The sequence below is a fragment of the Hyperolius riggenbachi genome, chromosome 9 (genome assembly GCF_040937935.1).
Source record: "Hyperolius riggenbachi isolate aHypRig1 chromosome 9, aHypRig1.pri, whole genome shotgun sequence".
Lineage (NCBI taxonomy): Eukaryota > Metazoa > Chordata > Amphibia > Anura > Hyperoliidae > Hyperolius > Hyperolius riggenbachi.
The window spans coordinates 27,825,802-27,850,314 of record NC_090654.1 but is presented as its reverse complement, the minus strand read 5'-3'; the positions used below and the strand labels follow the sequence as shown (position 1 = coordinate 27,850,314).

At 47.9% G+C, this 24,513-nt stretch overlaps 1 protein-coding gene across 1 annotated transcript in view; it reads left to right on the top strand.

The window, feature by feature from the left end:
- Window positions 1-23,894, top strand: part of LOC137531519 (putative gonadotropin-releasing hormone II receptor) — a 35,740-nt gene extending 11,846 nt beyond the window's left edge. The window contains exons 2-4 of the mRNA XM_068251441.1: window positions 9,439-10,545; window positions 21,561-21,765; window positions 23,296-23,894. Coding sequence (XP_068107542.1) covers window positions 9,979-10,545; window positions 21,561-21,765; window positions 23,296-23,789 — 1,266 coding nt within the window. The 5' untranslated portion in view covers window positions 9,439-9,978 and the 3' untranslated portion in view covers window positions 23,790-23,894. The remainder of the gene's footprint in view (window positions 1-9,438; window positions 10,546-21,560; window positions 21,766-23,295) is intronic.
- Window positions 23,895-24,513: the final 619 nt, after the last annotated feature.

Genomic DNA, 24,513 nt, shown 5'->3' with positions numbered 1-24,513 from the left:
AAAGTGAACCAGGCTGGCTTAGTGAGCAGGAGCCAGGAGGTGGTAAAGGGTGGTAAGGCACATTAACGATGGTACTAAGTTCCGGCAGCCAGTTCATGTCCCCCTCTCGCCGACAACAGGGGCCAGGAACTCGCCTTCCACCCACGCCTGGTTCATCTTGAGAAACGTCAGTCTGTCCACAGACTTGTGAGACAGACGTGAGCGTTTCTCGGTGACCACGCCACCAGCTGCACTGAAGCAGCGCTCGGACAGCACGCTGGAAGGGGGGCAGGACAGCACTTCCAGGGCGTACTGCGCCAGCTCGCTCCAGATCTCCATGCGCTTGACCCAATACTCCATGGGATCAACAGGGGCATCGCTGTCAAGCCCGCTGTAGGACCCCATGTAGTCAGCCACCATGCGGGTCAGGCGCTGGCTGTGACCGGAGGAGGATGCTGCTGCATGCATCTCCTCTCTAGTCACTGCTGCCGGAGCCTCTACAGTCCTGTAGAGCTCGTGGCTGAGAGACAGCAGGTCTGTGGGGCGCTTGCTGCTGCTGGATGCAGGCACCTGCTGCTGCCTCTGTGCTGGCTGCTGGACAGTGGGGGTGGAAGGCTGGGGGAAGGCTTCCTCCAAGCGCTCAACAAGGGCCTGCTGCAAGCTCCTTATTTGTTGCGCTGGGTCTCCTCCTGCAGGCGGCAGGAACTGGCTCAACTTCCCCTTGAGGCGTGGGTCCAACATCATGCTGATCCAGATGTCCTCCCTCTGCTTCATCTGGATCACCCTGGGGTCCCTGCGCAGGCACGTCAGCATGTGCGCTGCCATTGGGAAGAGGCGGGCCACGTCTGCTGGCACATCGACGTCAGTGCTGTCCTCCTCATCCTCCTCCTCTGCTGCCTCATCCTCTCTCCACCCCCGCACCAACTCAGCTGCACTGCGCTGATCCCCCTCATCAGCAGCCAGGTCAGGGACCTCCACCAAGTCCTCCTCCTCCTCCCCCTCAGAGGTGGACTGTGCAGCTGCTTGCCGCTCCTGCTGGTCCAAGGCTGCCGCTCCCTGTGCCAGCAAAGCATCGAGTGCCCTGTTCAGCAGAGAAACCAGGGGCACCCACTCGCAGACCATAGCATGGTCCCTGCTCACCATGTTTGTGGCCTGCAGGAAGGGAGCCAGCACTAAGCACACCTGCTGCATGTGCCTCCAGTCATCATCGGGGACGATGGACGGGATGTTGCTGGTCTTGTCCCTTCTCTGAGCTGCGGAAACAGTGGCCAGGGCAAGGTAGTGGTTGACAGCGTGCTTCTGTTCAACCAGACGCTCCAACATCGCCAGGGTGGAGTTCCAGCGAGTCGGAACGTCAATGATCAGCCGATGGCGTGGCAGATCCAGCTCCTTTTGCACGTCTTCCAGGCTCGCACAGGCTGCAGCCGAGCGCCGGAAGTGACGCACAACGTTCCTTGCCGTTTCCAGCAGCTCGTCCATCCCCTGGTAGGTGCGCAGGAACTTCTGCACCACCAGGTTCAGCACGTGGGCAAGACAGGGGATGTGGGTCAGGTTTCCCCTGTCTATGGCAGCAACCAGATTGGCCCCATTGTCGGACACCACCTCTCCGACTCTGAGGCCTCTGGGGGTCAGCCAAATCCGCTCCTGCTCCTGGAGTTTGGCCAACACGTGGGCTGCCGTCAGCTTGGTCTTGCCAAGGCTGACCAAGTGCAGCAGCGCTTGGCAGTGGCGGGCCTTCACACTGCTGCTGAGGCGGGGGGTTTGGCCAGGTGTGGCGGAGGATGGCAGAGGATCGGAGGAACCCGCTGCAGTTCCCCTGACCCTGCGGGGTGGCACCACCCACTGTGTTGCTGCTGCTGCTGTGCCCGCTGCTGCTCTCCCATCCTCACCCCCTTCCACCAAGCTGACCCAGTGGACAGTGAAGGACAGGTAGCGGCCTGTCCCGAAGCGGCTGCTCCAGGAGTCCATGGTGACGTGGACCCTTTCACCAACCGCGTGCTCCAGCCCTCGCTCCACATTGGCCATCACAAAGCGGTGCAGTGCAGGAATGGCCTTGCGGGCGAAGAAGTGTCTGCTGGGGAGCTGCCAGTCTGGGGCTGCACAAGCAAGCAGCGCCCGCATGTCGCTCCCCTCCTGCACGAGCGTGTACGGCAGGAGTTGGGAGCACATGGCCCGTGCCAGCAAGCCGTTCAGCTGCCGCACGCGACGGCTGCTGGGAGGCAGAGCCCTAACCACCCCCTGGAAGGACTCGCTCAAAAGGCTCTGGCGTGCCTTTTTGCTGGCACGGGAATCAGCAGACGGAGCAGAGGAGGCCAATGAGGACTGGCTGCCAGAACAGGCCTCAGTGTCGGCGGCAGGAGTTGCAGAGGGGGGAGGAGCAGGGCGTTTCCGCACTCCTGCTGGTGCTGCTGGAGGAGCAGGAGGGCGGGTGGCTGCTGTTGCTGCTGCTGCTGCTGAAGGCTGTGCAGTGATGGGATTGGTGCCACTGCCAGCACCAGATGCCTTCAGCCTCTGGAACTCCTCATGCTGGTGGAAGTGTTTCGCAGAAAGGTGGTTGATCAGCGAGCTGGTGCTGAACTTCAAGGGGTCTGCACCTCTGCTCAACTTCCGCTGACAGTGGTTGCAAGTGGCGTACTTGCTGTACACTGTGGGCATGGTGAAAAACCGCCAGATTGGTGACAAAAACATCCCCCTACGGCATGGAAGCGCTGCTGCCTGTTTCCCTGTGGTGGTTGGGGGGGGGGGGGGGTCTTGGGTGCGGCTGGTGGTGGTACTGGCTGATGCTGCTGCTGCTGCTGCTGAGCCTGAGACACCAGCAGGCTGTGGGACGCTGCCAATGCTTGCAATGATGCGCCTCCTTGCAAGGCCCACAACCGCATCCTCCTCCTCCTCCTCAGAGCTGCTGAGGACGACATCCTCTGGATGTGTTGGCACCCAGTCTCTGTCTGTCACCGGGTCATCATCATCATGCCCCTCCTGAAACATGTCCTGCTCTGATGATGACCCCCCAAACTCCTCTGCTGATGCATGGATGGGACGCTTGACTGTCGCCACAGTCTTGCTGTCCAATCCCTCCTCCCCCAAAGTGCCCATCAGCATCTCCTCCTCCAAATCGCCAACAACAGCATTCAATTGACTCATCATGCCTGGGGTCAAAAGAGTGCTGAATGAGAGGTCGGCGACTGACGGTGAACTGGCCTCCTCCCCAGACCCTGCTGGGCGGCTGCTGCGAACAGGGGTGGTGGTGGTGGTGGTGGTGAGGGTGGAGGCCTCGGATGCAGAGCTGATGGCGGGCTGCTCATCCTCCGTCATGAGTTGCACCACAGTGTCTGCATCCTTTTCCTCAATGGGACGTTTCCGACCCGGCTGGAGGAAAATGGGAGCAGGTGCTACACGCTGCTGCTGCTGTGTCTCTGCAGCGTGAGTTGCAGATGCTCCTCCTGGGCGGCGCCCAAGGCGTCCACGGCCAGTGGCTATGGGAGGAATGTTAGCCACTGACGCTGCTGCTGCTGCTGCGGAACTGTGCATGGTGGCGCGCCCGCGGCCGCGGCTTGCCACAATGCTGCTCCCTCTCTTCCTGATTCCCTTGCTGCCCTTCCCCTTGCCCAAACCGCGCTGGCTGCCACTTCCAGACATCTTCAATGTTTTGGGCGTATAGACAAAAGTTTTGTAAAAGGGCGGGTGAAAAGTGGGGTACTTTAATGGAGTGGGTTGGTTGGTGAGGTGACTGAGTGAGTGTCCCCTAGTACAGTAAGTAAGTATTAACAGTCAGGAAGTACAACTAGCAGTTACAATAATCAGTAGTAGTAATCACAAGTAAATTTAGTGTGTGTACACTCAGACAGTGAGTGCACGCACGCAGGAGCTAGTAGCCTATGGACACAGTGACTGAGTGTCCTAGACTCCTAGTACGGTAAGAGTAAGTAAGTAGTAACAGTAAGTAGAACTAACTAATAACAATAATCAATCAGCGATCAGAAGGAAATGGAGTGTGGGTGGTGTGTGTACACTCAGACAGTGAGTGCACGCACGCAGGAGCTAGTAGCCTATGGACACAGTGACTGAGTGTCCTAGACTCCTAGTACAGTAAGTAGTAACAGTAAGTAGTAGAACTAACTAATAACAATAATCAATCAGCGATCAGAAGGAAATGGAGTGTGGGTGGTGTGTGTACACTCAGACAGTGAGTGCACGCACGCAGGAGCTAGTAGCCTATGGACACAGTGACTGAGTGTCCTAGACTCCTAGTACAGTAAGAGTAAGTAAGTAGTAACAGTAAGTAGAACTAACTAATAACAATAATCAATCAGCGATCAGAAGGAAATGGAGTGTGGGTGGTGTGTGTACACTCAGACAGTGAGTGCACGCACGCAGGAGCTAGTAGCCTATGGACACAGTGACTGGGTGTCCTAGACTCCTAGTACAGTAAGAGTAAGTAAGTAGTAACAGTAAGTAGTAGAACTAACTAATAACAATAATCAATCAGCGATCAGAAGGAAATGGAGTGTGGGTGGTGTGTGTACACTCAGACAGTGAGTGCACGCACGCAGGAGCTAGTAGCCTATGGACACAGTGACTGAGTGTCCTAGACTCCTAGTACAGTAAGTAGTAACAGTAAGTAGTAGAACTAACTAATAACAATAATCAATCAGCGATCAGAAGGAAATGGAGTGTGGGTGGTGTGTGTACACTCAGACAGTGAGTGCACGCACGCAGGAGCTAGTAGCCTATGGACACAGTGACTGGGTGTCCTAGACTCCTAGTACAGTAAGAGTAAGTAAGTAGTAACAGTAAGTAGTAGAACTAACTAATAACAATAATCAATCAGCGATCAGAAGGAAATGGAGTGTGGGTGGTGTGTGTACACTCAGACAGTGAGTGCACGCACGCAGGAGCTAGTAGCCTATGGACACAGTGACTGAGTGTCCTAGACTCCTAGTACAGTAAGTAGTAACAGTAAGTAGTAGAACTAACTAATAACAATAATCAATCAGCGATCAGAAGGAAATGGAGTGTGGGTGGTGTGTGTACACTCAGACAGTGAGTGCACGCACGCAGGAGCTAGTAGCCTATGGACACAGTGACTGAGTGTCCTAGACTCCTAGTACAGTAAGAGTAAGTAAGTAGTAACAGTAAGTAGAACTAACTAATAACAATAATCAATCAGCGATCAGAAGGAAATGGAGTGTGGGTGGTGTGTGTACACTCAGACAGTGAGTGCACGCACGCAGGAGCTAGTAGCCTATGGACACAGTGACTGGGTGTCCTAGACTCCTAGTACAGTAAGAGTAAGTAAGTAGTAACAGTAAGTAGTAGAACTAACTAATAACAATAATCAATCAGCGATCAGAAGGAAATGGAGTGTGGGTGGTGTGTGTACACTCAGACAGTGAGTGCACGCACGCAGGAGCTAGTAGCCTATGGACACAGTGACTGAGTGTCCTAGACTCCTAGTACAGTAAGTAGTAACAGTAAGTAGTAGAACTAACTAATAACAATAATCAATCAGCGATCAGAAGGAAATGGAGTGTGGGTGGTGTGTGTACACTCAGACAGTGAGTGCACGCACGCAGGAGCTAGTAGCCTATGGACACAGTGACTGAGTGTCCTAGACTCCTAGTACAGTAAGAGTAAGTAGTAACAGTAAGTAGAACTAACTAATAACAATAATCAATCAGCGATCAGAAGGAAATGGAGTGTGGGTGGTGTGTGTACACTCAGACAGTGAGTGCACGCACGCAGGAGCTAGTAGCCTATGGACACAGTGACTGGGTGTCCTAGACTCCTAGTACAGTAAGAGTAAGTAAGTAGTAACAGTAAGTAGTAGAACTAACTAATAACAATAATCAATCAGCGATCAGAAGGAAATGGAGTGTGGGTGGTGTGTGTACACTCAGACAGTGAGTGCACGCACGCAGGAGCTAGTAGCCTATGGACACAGTGACTGAGTGTCCTAGACTCCTAGTACAGTAAGTAGTAACAGTAAGTAGTAGAACTAACTAATAACAATAATCAATCAGCTATCAGAAGGAAATGGAGTGTGGGTGGTGTGTGTACACTCAGACAGTGAGTGCACGCACACAGGAGCTAGTAGCCTATGGACACAGTGACTGAGTGTCCTAGACTCCTAGTACAGTAAGAGTAAGTAAGTAGTAACAGTAAGTAGAACTAACTAATAACAATAATCAATCAGCGATCAGAAGGAAATGGAGTGTGGGTGTGTGTACACTCAGACAGTGAGTGCACGCACGCAGGAGCTAGTAGCCTATGAACACAGTGACTGAGTGTCCTAGACTCCTAGTACAGTAAGAGTAAGTAGTAACAGTAAGTAGAACTAACTAATTACAATAATCAATCAGCGATCAGAAGGAAATAGAGTGTGTGTTGTGTGTGTACACTCAGACAGTGAGTGCGCACACGCAGGAGCTAGTAGCCTATATGAACAGTGACAGTGAGTGTCCCTACGGGTACAGTAAGAGTAAGTAGTAAGTAAGTACAACTAACAATAATCTATCAGTAATCAGAAGGAAATAGAGTGTGTGTACACACAGACGGTGAGTGAGTGCACACACGCAGGAGCTAGCTAGTAGCCTATAAACAGTGACAGTCAGTGAGTGTCCTACTCCTAGTACAGTATAACTACAATACTATTAGTAAAGGACAGCAGAAATACTGGTATAGATGATGAGAGAAATAAACAGAGGACAGCTGCCCACAGAGGCAAGGCCCCCCTGAGGCCTAAACCTGTAAGCTTGCAGCAGCTGCCTGTCTCTAATGTAACACACAAGCTACTAACTAAAATACAATGTCTATCTAAATAACAACAATACAGGTGTATATGGCAGGTGTAGGTGAGCAAAAACGCTAGGTAAATGAACACAATAGAGCACTTGCTAAGCCAAAGCACAAAGGAGCAGATCTCTCTCTGTACAAGTCTCAGGCAAGCATGGAAAACCCGAACATGGCGGCCGCTATTTATAGGGTAGGGGCTGGCCAGGGTCCCCCTCTGTGATTGGCTGCCGTCAGAGGGCCTGGGAGCCCTCTGATTGGCTCTAAGCACATCAATCTGGGCTATGACGCTATTCGAGCTCGGTACCGAGCTCGAATAGCGCCGGTTTGCTCGAATAGCTCGAATAGTGAATGGGCTATTCGAGTGTACTCGAATAGCCCATTCGAATAGCTCCAGCTATTCGGAGCTCGAATACCGAGCTCGAATAGCTGAAAAAGAGCTCGAATATTCGAGCTACTCGAATATTCGAGCTCTGCTGAGCACCACTATTGTCTATAACAATTTATTTATTGTTTCTTCATATTTACCTAAGATAGAATAATTACATTAAAATAGATAACAGTATTAAATCAGATCCTCAGGCTGAAGTGAAAATCTAGCAAGTGATGCCTAACCCCTGGTGGTGCCAAACCCTAAGACCCCCCCCTCCCCCGGTGGTGCCAAACCCTAAGGCCCTCGTGGTGGTGCCTAACCCTAAGAATCCCTCCCCGGTGGTGCCTAACACTAAAACTTGCCTTCCTGACGCCTAATCCTAAAACCCCCCTTCCTAACGCCTACCCTTAAGACCCCCCTGGTGGTGCCTAACCCTACCCCCACGGTGGTGCCTAACCCTAAACCCCCCCTGGTGGTGCCTAACCATAACACCCCCCCCCCCCCGGTGGTGTCTAATCCTAAAACCCCCCCTTCTGACTCCTAACCCTAAAACCCCCTTCCTGATGCCTACCCTTAAGACCCCCCCGGTGGTGCCTAACCCTAAAACCCCCCTTCCTGACGCCTAACCCTAAACACCCTTTATCCACTGCAAATAACATTAATATAGATAGTGATACATTCTGAGATAATACATTTCAAAACGATAATGAAATTGACGAAATTATAATTGTCAAAACGAATTTTAAAGCAATACATTTCTGAGATAATACATTTTAAAATGATAATTTACTAAATGATAATTGTCAAAATGAATTTCAAAACAATATTTTTCAAACCACTAATCCTCAAAATGAAAAATTTCAGTTGGACGGGCCCGGCGCCTGCTATTTATCGAGCGCCCAAATTTCTTCTTTGGCACCCAGAAGCCAATATTTTGCACTAGCGCCTATTCTGTTTTAAGAAGGCAAACTTCTGTTTCACATAGTGTTTTAGTAAGAGGGCTTTTCGTTCTTTTTTTAGCCCCTTAAGGTTGCCACATACCATACAATTTTTAAAATATCTTTTCAATTAAAGAATTGCAATCAATTTTTCTGACTGATTGTGACATTTAAAAAATCTGACCAATGTACCACAATTAAATTTTTAACCAATTATGAAAAAGATGACTGAAAACTCTGAGAAAATTGCATGGAAGTATATATGTAAGGAAACTGACAATCTACCCTACACCATTCACCTTTCATTAAAATTGATCAAAAAAATCCAGCACGCCTGATAGACTTCTTTCGAATAAAAACGGGAAATCCGATCAGAGTTTTTTTGCTCGAAAAAAAAAAAAAAAAAAAAAAAAAAGCTTTCGATGCTTTGGAAAATCCAATCGTTTTTTATCAAATTGCCGTAAAGTCCTAATGTGTCCTACCTGATCATGCACCTCTATTACTGTGCCCCCATGCTATGCATCTGAGTGAACTCAACTTGCCTAATCTCCATGCTCCATCCAGTGACTGACTAAGCATTACCTTGTACTCCTACTGTGATATGTGATCTGGTTTTCTTGTATTCCTGTATTGTCATATTGCTGTATGTCACCCCTAAATATTGTCTGTAACCTAAACTAATGTTCAGCGCTGCGTAATATGTTGGCGCTTTATAAATACAATAAATAATGTATCCTGTGTGGCCACCTTTACAAACTCCTAGGAGTTCTGGTTATCTATGAGCTTGTTGGGCAATCTGTAAGGGGTCGTTCACACTGGAGGTGTTTTTTTTTTTTTTTTTTTAAGTGCCTGAAAGTGCTTACACCATGCTAGCCTATGCGCTAGTTCAGATGAGGGCGATCAGTCTGCTTTCCGATCAGAGAAGCCCTGAATGGACCATTTTCAGGGCGATTCTGCTACAATGGAAGGTATAGGAGAAAACGCAAAACGCTCACAAAATCGCTTTGTGCAGCGATTGCATTTGTGTTTTTAAGAATAAATACATTTTATTTATTCTTTTCCAGATCAAAGAGTTCACTTCCTGACTGACGCCAGGAAGTAAAAAAAACGGAATCGCTCTGCAAAAACGCTTACAAAAATACTTACCAAAAACAGAAATTGCCGGGAATGGAAAAAAAATTGCTTCAAAAAAGTCCAACGCTAACGCGACCGTAACACAATGTGAACAAGGGCTAAGTCCTATTTTTTTTTTTTATAAAATTGACCTTCCTTGATTAGAAAAACTCTGTTTCACAGGATGGCTGTGAGTTGGTCGAAGGCTCGATTATATAACAATATGTTTTCGTTTTTTATTTGCAGTGATGAACACTGGATAAGTTGCTTCTTTTATCCAGAACTCGACGAGAGCATCCAATCAAGTAAGCCAACGTCAGACTGACCTACTAACGCCACTGTCATCATCATGTTGTATATTTAGTTCCATCTTTCGCTGTCCTTAAAATTATTCACAATGAACAGCTTTCAACTAAGATTGAAAAATGGGAGGTTTTCCTCGAAGCAATTATCATTTTGACAACAAAACCCTCATTCAGGAGGTAACCACTAGGAAATGGTGCTGAATTCCATCATCTAGTGAGTGTGTACCATAACAGAAACCAGACATGACCAACGACAGGTGGAGAAATGACTGTATGAACTGTAGCAAGATCCCACCACCAAACTTTTTAAAATGTTTCATCATTTATGTTTGGCGAACACCTACAACCCTTAAAGGTCCTTTAGGCTCAGCACAAGAGATCAGTTTAGAATACTGGTTTGGATCTGGTGTTTACAATGGTCTTACATTTTACTAAAAGGGGTCCTACTTGGTTCATTCAAGTGATGTTCTAGGAACTCAAGATGAATACGAGTGAGCTACTGACGAGAGTTGGTGAAGATACTTCTCCACCTCTTTGTTCATTTAAAGGCTTCAATCTCAGCTGTCTCCGTGTCAATGGGATTGATGGACCCAACATAACCTTCTTGAATGAAGATCAGTTTGTGCTCCCGACGTTTTCCACAGCAGCCAGGATTCGGGTAGCCATCACCTGCGTCCTCTTCATCTCCTCTGCCTGTTTTAATGTGGCCACTCTATGGACCATCATCCATAAGTACCGGAAGAAATCGCACATTCGGATTCTCATCATCAATTTGGTGGCTGCAGACCTACTCATCACCTTAGTGGTGATGCCTTTAGATGCCGTATGGAATGTTACTATCCAGTGGTATGCTGGGGACGTGGCCTGCAGGATTCTTATGTTCCTCAAGCTGGTGGCCATGTACTCTTCGGCATTTGTCACCGTGGTGATAAGCCTCGATCGCCATGCCGCTATCTTAAACCCACTGGGCATAGGAGATGCCAAAAAGAAGAATAAGACCATGTTATCTGTAGCTTGGACTCTAAGTCTGGTTTTGGCTACACCACAGGTAAGTCAGTGATGCCATCTGGGCCAAACTGTGGCCTCCATAAGGCTTGGTTTACACAACAATGCCAAAATGACAATTTAGTCTGTTATATTGGATCGGTGCCGCTACAAAAATGTAGACTTCAACAGATCCTATGTTAAACATATGGTTTGTTCACATCTGTCCTTTACTAGCAGGTTTTTGGATCTGCTTCAGTATTCAGGATGCAATTGGAATGCAAAGTCCTGACCTGCACGATAATCTCCAGATGCAGATACATTTTTCGTAGACTAGACTCTCCAGATAAAGTGTGAACGGCACCGCAGCAGTACCGTGCATTAGATACACTGTCTGCTCCAGCTGGCCAACTTTCACACGTTGTAGTGGGAACCAAGCCTTAAAGGACCACTATCGTGAAAAATTGTGCAATTTAAAATAGGTGAAAACACATAAATAAAAAGTACATTTCCCCCACAGTAAAATATGCTATAAATTACATTTCTACTATGTTGCTGTCTGTTACAGTAGGTAGTAGAAATTTGAAAAACGGACAGGTTTTGGACTAGCCCATTTACTAATGGGGGAATCTCAATGTTTTCTTTATTTTCCAAACCACTTGGCGAATGGCGATTGCTCTGTTCAACCGCCACAATAGTGTGCAAACAGGTGAGGGGAGGGGGGAGCCTGCATCATTGTATAGATCTTTTCCAGGGGGTGCTTTTGGATAAATGAAATACTGAGAATCTCCCATGAAAAGATGGGACTAGTCAAAAGCCTGTCCGTTCTACCAGATTTCTACTAACTACAGTAAGTGACAGCAACAAAGGAGAAAAGTCATTTATGGCTCATTTTACTCTGACAGAAATTTACTTTTTATTTGTATATGTATACATGTATTTTACATTTTACACATTTTTGTGATAGTGGCCCTCCTGTCATAGTCCAGCAACAGAGATGGTCAATGAGATGTTATTTTTTCCAGCTTGCATGTACAGGAAATTGTCTTTCACATTTCAGCGCTCCTCCCTTTCATTCGCCAATAACTTTATCGCTACTTATCACAACAAAATGATCTATACCTTGTTTTTTTCACCACCAATTGGGCTTTCTTACATTTCATACATTTTGCCAAGAATTCATTTTATTTTAAATGCATTTTAATGGGAATAACATTTGTCCCAGTTATTACACCCTTTAAATGATGTCCCTATCACAATGTATGGTGACAATATTTTAATTGGAAATAAAGATGTATTTTTTACAGTTTTGCATCTGTCACTGATTACAAGCCCTTATTTGCAAAAATAACAGTAATATACCCTCATGACATACATAATAATAATAATAAAAAAAAAAAGTTAAGTCCCTAAAGTAATTTTTTTAAATGTCACTTTTATTGTTTTTTTATTTATTTTTATAAAAGTGTTTTATTTTGGCAACTATGGGAGGGGAGGTAAAGGGTTAATTAATAGGGTATTTAGTGTATTTTTATTTATTGAGATGTATGTAGGTGTAATTTTACACTAGATGCCCCTCCACTTTATTCTCTTCCTGTGAACAGTACACAGGAAGTTTAGCGTGTATGCTATACTTTCATTTCTGTCAATGACCACCGGCATCTCACTGATGCCTGTGATCATTGATCACAGTCACTTTGATCAATGAATGGATACTGTATTCGCATTCACTGGTCAGTGTATCAATGGGCAGCGACGAATATGTGCGCGGGAGCGTGCACAAGCGCCGGGTGAACCCAATATCTACACTCCGGGACTTTAGATGAAGTTATGTGGGGTGTAGATATACTGCCCTGGGACGATAACTAGTTAAATAAAGAACACACAGACAATGGGAGCAAAATGCCACCAATATATGAGAAGTATAAGATAGAAGGGTGCTCACTAAGGTAGGTTGAAGACTAGGGCAACCAGCCACATCAGCAAGGTGAAGAATCACAAACTCTTCTCCGCTCAGGCATCCCCTTTAACCACTTCAGGACCAGAGTGCTAAACCCCCCTAAAGACCAGGCTATTTTTTTCAAAATAGGCCACTGCAGCTTTAAGACCAAGCTGCAAGGCCGCACAACACAGCACACTAGTGATTTCCCCCCCCCCCCCCCCCCTTTTCTCCCCACCAACAGAGCTCTCTGTTGGTGGTGTCTGATGCCCCCCTCTGTTTATTTTTTTAAATAAATATTTATGGTTTTTTTTTTATAAAATGTACTATTTTTTTTTGTTCCTGTTTCCCTGCTCCCTTCCTCCCTCCCCTGCCAGCCAATCAGCGTGATCAGGTGTCATAGGCTTCAGCCTATGACAGCCGATCACAACCCAGCCTATGGAGCTGTCACGAAGATCGCAGCGCTGTACTCAGTAGAAAGACGGTGGTTTGCCATCTAAAAGTCTCCCGAGCGGCGATCGCCGCTCGGAGACTGAAGGCGTTTGCCGCGCGATCTCCTGCAGTAGCCAACCCCAGGACCTGACGCCAATTGGCAAAGATATGTCAAGAAATAGAATTATTTTGTAATCGGCGGGTCCCAAATTCATGTAATTTTAGCAACCGTGTTATAATTTTTGGGGAAAGGGCGTCCTGCATGGAGGAAGTGGACAAAAGACTGATAGCCGAAAACTAGAAAAATGTAAATCCGCTAAGTTTGAGTGGTTACAAGAGATGGATAGTTTTTTGGAAGTGGAAGAGTGGGAGTCAAATGAGCCATCCCCTGGTAAAAAACTAAATGGCGTAAAAAATGGGCAGAAATTTTGAATTATCGAGAGTAAGGCAGAAGAAACACTATCTGTGGTTGTGGGCCCAGAGGCTTTTTGGAAAGACTTAAGATCCAGGGCGGAGTTAGACGTTTGTGGTGTGTAGTCGTATGAATGTTTTAATCTGAAGGTTAGTGTGACTGATTGAGAAAGTTATTTTCCCCTGAGGAGGTGTATAGAAAAAAATATATACAGAAGTTGTGCATTTATTTATTTATTTGTTGTATTTATAAAGCGCCAACATATTACGCAGCGCTGGACATTAATTTAGGTTACAGACAATATTTAGGGGTGACAAACAGCAATATGACAATACAGGAATACAAGAAAACCAGATCACACAGCACAGTATGAGTACAAGGTAATGCTTAGTCAGTCACTGGATGGAGCATGGAGTTAGGCAAGTTAGGTTCACTCAAATGCATAGCATGGGTGCACAGTAATAGAGGTGCATGATCAGGTAGGACACAAAAGGAGTGAGGACCCTGCCCAAAGGCTTACAATCTAGAGGGAGAGGTAGGGACACGAGAGGTAGGGGACCAGAGTTCGGCTGTGGGTTTAGAGCAATTGTGAGGGGTGGTAGGCAAGAGTGAAAAGGTGAGTTTTGAGGGCCTTCTTGAAGGTGTTGAAGGAGGGGGCTGCCCTAATGGGTGGAGGTAGGGCGTTCCATAGTGTCGGAGCGGCTCTTGAGAAGTCTTGGAGGCGTGCATGGGACTGGGTGATGCGGGGGACGGTCAGGCGAAGTTCATTGGAGGAGCGGAGTGAGCGGCTTGGTGTGTATCTCTGAGTAAGATCAGAAATGTAGGTTGGACAGGTTTTGTGGATGGATTTGTAGGTCAGACACAATATCTTGAATCTGATTCTGGACTGGATAGGAAGCCAGTGGAGGGATTCACGGAGGGGAGCCGCCCTGGTGGAGCGATGGGAGGAGTGGATAATTCTGGCAGCCGCATTCATGATGGACTGCAGTGGGGCTATTCGGGTCTTAGGGAGTCCAGACAGAAGGGCATTGCAGTAGTCGAGGCGGGAAATTATGAGGGCATGGATGAGGAGTTTGGTGGTGGCAGGGGTCAGGAAAGGGCGAATCTTACAGATGTTACGAAGGTGGAAGTTGCAGGACTTTGTGAGGTTTTGGATGTGGGGAGTGAAGGAGAGTGCAGAGTCCAGGGTGACACCCAGACAGCGGGCTTGAGAGGTAGGGTGAATAGTAGTGTGGTTAACAGTGACCTGCACATCTGGGAAGTCCAGTGATGACCGGGGTGGGAAGATCATAAATTCCGTTTTGTCTAGATTTAGTTTTAGGAACCTAGCAGACATCCAGGAGGAGATGGCAGATAGGCAGGAGGAGACCTTGTCCATGGTAGTGGTGGATATGTCAGGGGTGTGGAGATAGATTTGGGTGTCATCTGCATACAGATGATAGTTAAAACCCATGGAGGAGATAACCTTGCCAATGGAGGATGTGTATAGGGAGAACAGTAGGGGGCCAAGGACCGAGCCTTGGGGGACTCCCACTGAGAGGTGGTTGGGGGTGGACGAGGACTCATTGAAGGAGGTCGTGAAGGAGCGGTTGGAGAGGTAGGATGAAAGCCAGGTCAGGGCGAGATCGTGAATGCCCATGGATTGGAGGGACTGGAGGAGTAGGGGATGATCTACTGTATCAAATGCTGCTGAAAGGTCAAGGAGGAGGAGAATGGTGTATTTACCTTCAGCTTTAGCTAAGGCAAGGTCATTGACCACTTTGGTGAGAGCCGTTTCGGTTGAGTGGGCAGGCCGAAATCCAGATTGCAGTGGGTCTAGTAGTGAGTTGGCATTGAGGTACTGGGTCAGGCATTTGTGAACCAGACGCTCAAGGAGTTTTGAGGCGAAGGGGAGGAGGGAGATCGGGCGGTAGTTGGAGGGTAGCGAGGGGTCGAGGGAGGGTTTCTTGAGCAGAGGCAGTACAGTGGCCTGCTTGAAGTCTGAGGGGAAGGTGCCTGTGGATAGGGAGAGGTTAAACATGGTAGTGAGGACTGCATAAATATACAATGATGATAGAACAGCTCAACACAGGAGCATAGCAATGAAGCTATGTTTTCTTTTAGTTGAGCAGGTGACTAATCTGAGGAGAAAAAAAAAAGCGGTCTTGGGGCTGCCGCCACGCCTATTGGCGTGGGGCGGTCTTTATGTAGTTGAGGACAACCGAGGTGACGTGACATGATGAGATAGACATGGGTATGTACAGTGCCTAGCACACAAATAACTAGGCTGTGTTCCTTTTTTCCTTTCTCTGCCTGAAAGAGTTACACATCAGGTATGCAAGTGACAGTTTCTGTAGGGGTCGGACTGGGTCAGACTACAGGGTAACCCTCACTGATAAGTGATTACAGTTATAAAACACTTTTCTGTCAGTAAATGGCTTCTGAGAGTAGAAAAGAGATAAAAAAAAAGATTATTAATTCAAGGGAGATGTCATTGAGCAGAGACAATGAAACAGTAAAAACGTAAAAACTAGATTTATATATAAAATAAAACTGCGGTGTTATGTAAAAAAGTAATTTTTAGGAGGAGGAGGATAGATACAATTGTTTTTCTCATCCGTTTATTTTCACCTCGGATGTCCTTTAAGTGCAGCCACTCTCTAGTAAAAAATGCTGGTATAAGCTTTGATCATATGTACAGGAATTCAACTATAGTACTTAAATTCCTACCTTTATAGTAGTAAAACTCACTGGTAAGGCAGTATTTGATATTTCTCAAAATTTATTATGTCCACGGGCTACCTTTGTTCTAGCTTTTTACACCCCATGTTGGGGGAGTGTACACTTGGAAGTTTTCCAGTGATCACCTTTTTGGAGTAGCGACCATTCCATAATATTAGAAGCAAGGCCGAGTGGGGACGGTACTTCCTCACATGCGATAAATCTAATTTTGTGAGTATAATACTAATAATACTACACATTTTATATACTCCCAGTGTTCATTTGGTAATACACGATTGGGCTCCCGGTGGCCTGGCCTGTGTTCTTTTTTGTCTTCTTAAGAACCTGGTATAAGCTTTGGCTCGGCCACAGAAAGGCCAGCACCCCTCCCCAAGGGGGAGTTTTTGGATGCACAACGGGGGAAAGAGGCGCCAAAGGGTAAATAAAACTTAGAAACAGCTAAAAATGAAAATAAAGGAGGTGGCTTACCGCAATGATGACACAAAGATAATGCAAGAAAGTGTTTATATTGCACTGGCTGATTAACATTACATTTACCTTCATTTGTATGCAAGCAGGGGCGTAGCTTGGGGTGGGCGGGGTAGGACACGTGCCCCCGGGCGCTGGGTCCCTAGGGGCACCCTGCCGTGACCTGTGTTTTTTTATTTATTTATTTTCCCCCCAGCGCGCGGGAGCGCACAGAAGAGGGAGAGCTGTGGACACAGCGATGGGAAAGGGGGGAAGTCTTCCCCCCCCCCCTTCCCTCACCTTAAGGCTCACCCTCTCTCCCTCTCTCTCCCCCTGCAGATATGAGCAGCGGGCGGCAGAACACTTACTCCATTCGCGCGGAGTAGACAGATCTGTGCTCTGCTAATCTGGTCTAGTCTAGACCAGATCAGTGGAGCACAGATCTGTCTTCTCCGTGCGAATGGAGTAAGTGTTCTGCCGCCTGCAGCTCATATCTGCAGGGGGAGCGAGAGAGAAGGTAAGTCCTAAGGTGAGGGAAGGGGGGGAGACTTCCCCCCTTCCCCATCGCTGTGTCCACAGCTCTCCCTCTTCTCTGCGCTCCCGCTGGGGAAGGGGGGGCACCTGGCTACATATACTGGGCACATATACCCCTGGCTACTTATACTTGGGACATATATACACCTGGCTACTTATACTGGGGTCATATATTCACCTGGCTACTTATACAGGGGACACATATACACCTGGCTACTTATACAGGGGACACATATACACATGGCTACTTATACAGGGGACACATATACACATGGCTACTTATACAGTGGACATATATACACCTGGCTACTTATACTGGGCACATATACCCCTGGCTACTTATATTGGGGACATGTATACACCTGGCTACTTATACTGGGCACATATACCCCTGGCTACTTATACTGGGCACATATACCTCTGGCTACTTATACTGGGGACATCTATACACCTGGCTACTTATACTGGGGACATCTATACACCTGGCTACTTATACTGGGGACACATATACACCTAGCTACTTATACTGGGGACATATATACACCTGGCTACTTATACTGGGCACATAGACCCCTGGCTACTTATACTGGGGACATATATACACCTGGCTACCTATAGTGGGCACACATATACACCTGGCTACCTATTCTGGGGACACCTATAGACCTGGTTACCTATACTGGGGGCACCGATTACCTGTATTTTTGGGGAACCGCTGCTGCCAGATTAAGTGTATTTTGGGGAACAGCTGCCAGATTATATGTATGTTGGGGGAACCACTGCTGCCAGATTATGTCTATTTTGGGGGAATCATTGCCAAATTATCTGTATTTTGGAGGAACCTCTGCCAAATGACATACATGTAGTTTTGGTGAAATGCTGTCAGATTAAATGTATTTTTTTTTTTTTTTTTTTTTTTCTGCTCTCTCTTGACGCGACTTCAAATGTAAACAGGAAGTGCGTCAGAGAGAGGGCGGAAGTACCAGATGGTACTAGCGCCTAGGATCTCCGGCTGCCCTCTTCCTGCCCTCCTCCTGCCAGCCTGCAAGGTACTTTCGGGGGACTTCTATTTAATTTTATAGGGTCCAGCAGAAGGGAGAGCTTAGCGGGGAGGGGTGGGGGGCATTTCCGACACCCCCCCCCCCCCCCCCCCCCCGCGCGCTCGGGGCATGCTCTCCCTTTATGCTGGGACCCTATAGGGGGCTATGTTCGGCCGGACACGGCTGTGTTCGGCCGAACACAGAGGGCCTGTTCGGGTTCGGGCAGCGTGGCCGAGCACCCTCCCGAACACCATGAGGTGTTCGGGGGGTGCCGAACCGAACCCGAACAGGCCAAAATCCAGGCGAACCCGAACAGTGGCGAACACTGTTCGCCCAACACTATAGACCATCTCTATCCAGCAGCAATTTTTCCAGACAGGTCCTCTTACAGCAATAAAGCACACCTGAAGTGTATAGAGACTAACACATTTATTTCTTACAATGCACATTGCCTGGCTGTCCTGCTAATAGTCTGCCTCTAATACTTTTAGCCATAACCCCTGAACAAGCATGCAGGTCAGATGACTGAAGTCTGACTGGATTAGCTGCATGCTTGTTTCAGGTGTGTGATTCAGACACTTCTGCAGCCAGTGGTGTAGCTAAGGAGCTTAGGGCCTAATTGCAAGCTTTACATTGGGCCCCCAAGCACTCTATACACAATTCATATGGCGCCACAAAACCTGCCAAGGTCATCCACAGTATGAGAGGTGTGAGGCGAGCGGAGGATGGGGAACGGTTTGTTAATGATTACCACTATTCACAGCATATATAGAAGTGATGATTACCAGCACAGCACCATTGAAGAGCTAATATTGCAGTTGAGGGAGGGGCCCTCTCAGGGCCGGCCTTAGGTTTCACTGCACCCTGAGCGAAACCAGATTTTGGTGCCCCCCATCCTCTTTGTGCGCTGTGGTGTGTCCCTCCCCAAAAAATGCCCTCAGACTCAGTATAGGTAGGTAGGTAGCCAGATATAGGTGCCCTCAGCATAGGATCTCATGTGTAGGTGCCCTCAGTGTAGGTAGCCAAGCATAGGTAGTATAGTTGCCGCAGTAAAGATAGCTAGTATAGTAGCCCTCAGTATAGATAGTATAGTTGCCCCAGTATAGGTAGCTAGTATAGTTGCCCCAGTATAGGTAGTATAGTTGCCCCAGTATAGGCAGCTAGTATAGTTGCCCCCAGTGTAAGTAGCATAGTTGTCCCCATATAGGTAGCATAGTTGCCCCCAGTGTAGGTAGTATAGTTGCCCCATATAGATAGCATAGCTGCCCTCAGTGTAGTAGCATAGTTGACCCCAGTGTAGTAGTATAGTTGCCCCCAGTGTAGGTAGTATAGTTGCCCCATATAGGTAGCATAGTTGCCCCCAGTGTAGGTAGTATAGCTGCCCCCAGTGTAGGTAGTATAGCTGCCCCCAGTGTAGGTAGCATAGTTGCCCCAGTGTATGTAGCATAGTTGCCCCCAGTGTAGGTAGCATAGTTGCCCCCAGTGTAGTAGCATAGCTGCCCCCAGTGTAGTAGCATAGCTGCCCCCAGTGTAGTAGCATAGCTGCCCCCAGTGTAGTAGCATAGCTGCCCCCAGTGTAGTAGCATAGCTGCCCCCAGTGTAGTAGCATAGCTGCCCCCAGTGTAGTAGCATAGCTGCCCCCAGTGTAGTAGCATAGCTGCCCCCAGTGTAGGTAGTATGCCCCAGTGTAGGTGGTGTGCCCCCAGCATAGTTAGTGTGCCCCCACTGTAGGTAGTGTGCTCCCACTGTAGGTAGTATGCCCCCAGCGTAGGTAGTGTGTTCCCAGCGTAGGTAGTGTGCCCCCAGCGTAGGTAGTGTGCCCCCAGCGTAGGTAGTGTGCCCCCAGCATAGTTAGTGTGCCCCCAGCATAGGTAGTGTGCCCCCAGCATAGGTAGTGTGCCCCCAGCGTATGTAGTGTGCCCCCAGCGTATGTAGTGTGCCCCCAGCGTAGGTAGTGTGCCCCCAGCGTAGGTAGTGTGCCCCCAGCGTAGGTAGTGTGCCCCCAGCATAGGTAGTGTGCCCCCACTGTAGGTAGTGTGCCCCCAGCGTAGGTAGTGTGCCCCCAGCGTAGATAGTGTGCCCCTAGCGTAGGTAGTGTGCCCCCAGCGTAGGTAGTGTGCCCCCAGCATAGGTAGTGTGCCCCCACTGTAGGTAGTGTGCCCCCAGCAATAGGTAGTGTGCCTCAGTCAATTCCCCCCCTTCTGTGGCAGCGGGCCGGGCAGAGACTGACTCACCTGACTTCCACGCTCCAGCGCCGACGTCACTCTTCTCTCCCCGCCTCTGCTCTATCTGTAGTTAGAGCAAGGCTACAAGAAAATGGCCGCCAATAGTCCTGCTCTAATTACACACGGAGAGGACGCAGGGAGAGACAGCGGGGCGGCAAGGGGCGACAGAGCGCATGCGCCCTTCAGAGCATATGCCCTTCAGAGCATGGCGCCCTGAGCGACCGCTCCGGTCGCTCATAGCAAAGGCCCGGCCCTGGGCCCTCTGGTCCAAGGGCCCTGGTGCAGTCACAACCTCTACACCCCCTATTGGCTATTGCTACTCCACTAACTGAAGCCAATGTATTGCTTCAGGCAGTAAAAAAGTCTAGCATCGGCCCTGTCTGTAAATGTAGAATAAGCTTAAAAACATATTTTCTTCTAATCTATAAGAAAAAAACAAAACAAAATGGCATCTCTGTAGCAAAATGGCTCCTGCCATAGACAGGGCATCCTCAGGAACAAAATAGCCACTGAGAGGTCCCTCCTTACACTCGACCATCACCAGTGTGAACCTAGCCTTATGCTAGAAATACACGGTATGTTTTGTACCGTGTAATCGAGCCGCTGGATCGATTCCCGCTCGTCCCCGCGGGCGCTTCTTATCTTCTCCTTGTTTTCTTCCATTGTCCTGCCCGCGGTATCGAGCGCGGAATCAATCCAGCAGGTGATCGGACACGTCGGATTTTATCATCAGTGGCTCGATTACACGGTACAAAAACGTACCGTGTATTCCTAGCCTTAGGCGTAAGTGTTGTCAATTCTCACCAGGGCCCGTTCTAGACTTCTTGCTACCTGAGGCAAACTTGTGAGAATGGGCCCCCCACCCCGATTTGGAATGATCGCACAGCACCCGACAATTTACTCTGCTTCATTTAATGTTCTCACATGACATGCTGCAGCTCAGCACAATAGCACACTGGCTGGCTGTTAGTCTGTGACAAACAATCTGCTCACCCTCAGCCAGTTGGCTGTCCTCCATTCCTCCTCAGTTAAGACAGCAGTGCCACCTCATCCCTTTTGCTGTGCAAGTCAAATGAAACACTGCTGCTCTCCTGCCTCCTCACTCACTGTCAGACTCCTCACACAGCACAACAAGCTGCTTTTCCCCCAATGATGACCTCTTCACCTCGCTCTCCTCTCACTTCTCCTCCTACTCTGACTACATGTTAGTGTAAACACATAGTACAAACATGCTGCCCTTGTAATCTCTCTGCCTGATGCAAATGTTTTACCTTGCTTCATGAGAGAAGGCCCTGATTCTCACATGTCATCTCTGCCTTCCTCCCGCAGCTCTTTGTGTTCCACACGGTGAGCCGGTCGCACCCGGTGCACTTTGTGCAGTGCGCCACGCTGGGCAGCTTCCAGGCCCACTGGCAGGAGACCCTCTACAACATGTTCACCTTCTGCTGCCTCTTCCTGCTGCCGCTTCTCATCATGTTATTCTGCTACAGCCGCATCCTGCTGGAGATCTCCCACAAGATGAAGAAGACCAAAGGTGAGGCCTGGGTGAGCCGCCCCACCAGTAAACACAGCTAGAAATAAGCCAATTCACCGCTTAGTATGCGGAGTGCCGCCTTAATGCCACATTCTGTGTCAAATGAAACGTCTGCCGCCAGCTGAAGAATGTTTAAGTGGACCTGAACTCTTGCACACGACAGAAGGAAAACCTAGAGAAATGCACCCTGTATGTATTTAGAGAGTTTAGCATGTCTAATTCCCACTCCTCTGTGACTAATCACAAGTTGTAATTTGATCTCTCCCCTGTGCCATGGCAGTTAAGGCAGATGAGCTCATTTGAAAGCACAGGATGTTAACTATGTTTGCTTCCATTAAAGCAGGTAAAGTAGACACACTGCAGGTTTATTGCAGGATTTGTATCAGCTGTAACAAAGAATTGTTTTTCTTTAAAGGTTATTATGCTCTTGCGTATCTTTTAGAGCAAAGAGGAAGTTCTGAGTTCTGGTCCACTTTAATAACAGGTTGTGTAGGCTGCAGTGGTGCTGCTTGCAACAGCATCTTTTGGGCCCTTGATGCATTATATACACACGTTCAACAAACGTCTTTTAAATGCACGATTATCAAACAACTTGAAGACGTTGGACAACTTTTGTCAAGATGACAAGGCATTATCACTGATAAGAGACGTCCAACAGTTGGATTGACTTGAGCTGCTTCTTATCAGTCATTGGTCGCCTCTTATCAGTGATAATGCCTTGTCATCTTGACAAAAGTTGTCCAACTTCTTCAAGTTGTTTGATAATTGTGCATTTAAAAGACGTTTGTTGAACATGTGTATGTGCCTTTAATTTACCCCATGTGCAAAAGGGTGCCAAGGCTGGCTTTCTATGTTGGTGGTTGCCTCCCAAAGCAGTTGGGCAAAGAGTGTTAAAGGGAGTCTGGAGTGAGTATCAAAAAATAAAAAATAGATACTCACCTAAGGAGAGGGAAGGATCTGGGTTCCATAGAACCTTCCCGCTACTTCTATGGTCCCACGTTCCAGCGCTGGATCCCTCGTAAGCAGTCTCTGACCAATCGATCACAGACTGCTCTCTTGCGTCACTTTCACCGCTGAGGGAGGCTTCGGCCTGTGGGCTCCCAAAAACGGATACTCCGTACTGCGCATGTGTGAGCACGCAATCGGCCGGATACTGCTAATGGGGAGCCAGCTTTGGAACCCGGTGACCATAGGAAAAACGGGAAGGGTCTGCAGGACCCAGAGCCTTCCCTCTTCTTAGTTGAGTATCTGGTTTTTGTTTTTTTTTAATCGCTTCAGACACCCTTTAAGATAGTCACACGTTACAGTTTTCTGATCTACCACAATGTGTATTGAAACCTGGAAATGTTGATAATTTTGGCTTGCAATTGTACAGGAATAACATTTGATTGGCCGAATTCCAAATACAATTTTCATGTAAGCCAGAATTATTATTATCCCGTTGACCATCTCTGGTCATTCCCAAAAAGATGAATAGTTTGGAGAGCACGGCCTTCCCCATCATTCATTTGAGTTTTCTTCATCTTGTAGTTTCTTCCAAAGAAATCCACCTGCGACGATCCTACAACAACATTCCTCGGGCTCGCATGAGGACTTTTAAGATGTCGTTGGTCATCGTGCTGACCTTCATCATCTGCTGGACACCGTACTACCTCTTGGGTATCTGGTACTGGTTTTCCCCTGAGATGCTGACCAGCCGAAAGGTCCCACCTTCCCTCAGCCACATCCTCTTCCTCTTTGGCCTTTTCAATGCGTGCCTCGACCCCATCATCTATGGCCTGTTCACCATCCACTTCCGCCGGGAAATACGGCGAGTTTGCCGGTGCACCACTCAGGGCAAGGATGCCGATACAACTTCCATAGGCACCGGGTCCTTCCGCATCTCCACAGCTGCCGTGCCCTTGAAGAGGTCGGCTGCGACTCCCGGAGACTCGTGTAAATTTGACCTGGAGGTGACCGGGGTTGGACTTAATTCAGGGAAATGCGACCAATGCAAGGGAAAAATTGCCGAGAGCTTCATGTGAAGACTTACAAGAGGTCACCAGCACTTGTATACGGAGTACACGGAGCTCTTTAGTATTTGTACTTACAGGAAACACGAGGTGAAAATAAAATGATGAGATAAACAATTGTACTTATTCTCCTTCAACATTTTTTTTAAAGATATCCCACAGTTTTATTTTATTTTTAAATGTTCTTTTTAGGTTATTACAGTTTCATTGTCTCAATGGCACATTCATTGAAGTATGCCAGAGCTAAAATCTATGAACTTCTGACCCCTTTTATTTACTTCCTGCTCTCAGAAGCCATTTTCTTCCAGGAAAGGTGTTTTATGGCTGTAATTCCTTATCAGTGAGGGTTACGCTATAGTCCGACCTGGTCCCAACCCGGACAGAAACTGTTATTTGCATACCTGATTTTTAACTCTTTCAGGCAGAGACAGAAAAAAAGGAACACAGCATAGTTGTGTGCTTGGCACTGTACATACACACGTCTATCTCATCATGTCACATGTCACCTCGTGTATCCTTTAAATGTGTGACTTTTCATTCAAGATCTTAGACCATTTTCCTGTGTCTTTATCCATCTGGAATTTTGGTGACTTTTTTTGGGGTCCCCTGCATTTTCCATAATGCTGTAGCCGTCTCTGGCTGTCGGGTAGCACAAGTCACCAGATGGCCCCACACAATGAATGTGTAAAGGTGCATACACACGCACTACTGCCACCAACGACGGGTCCGTCAGACC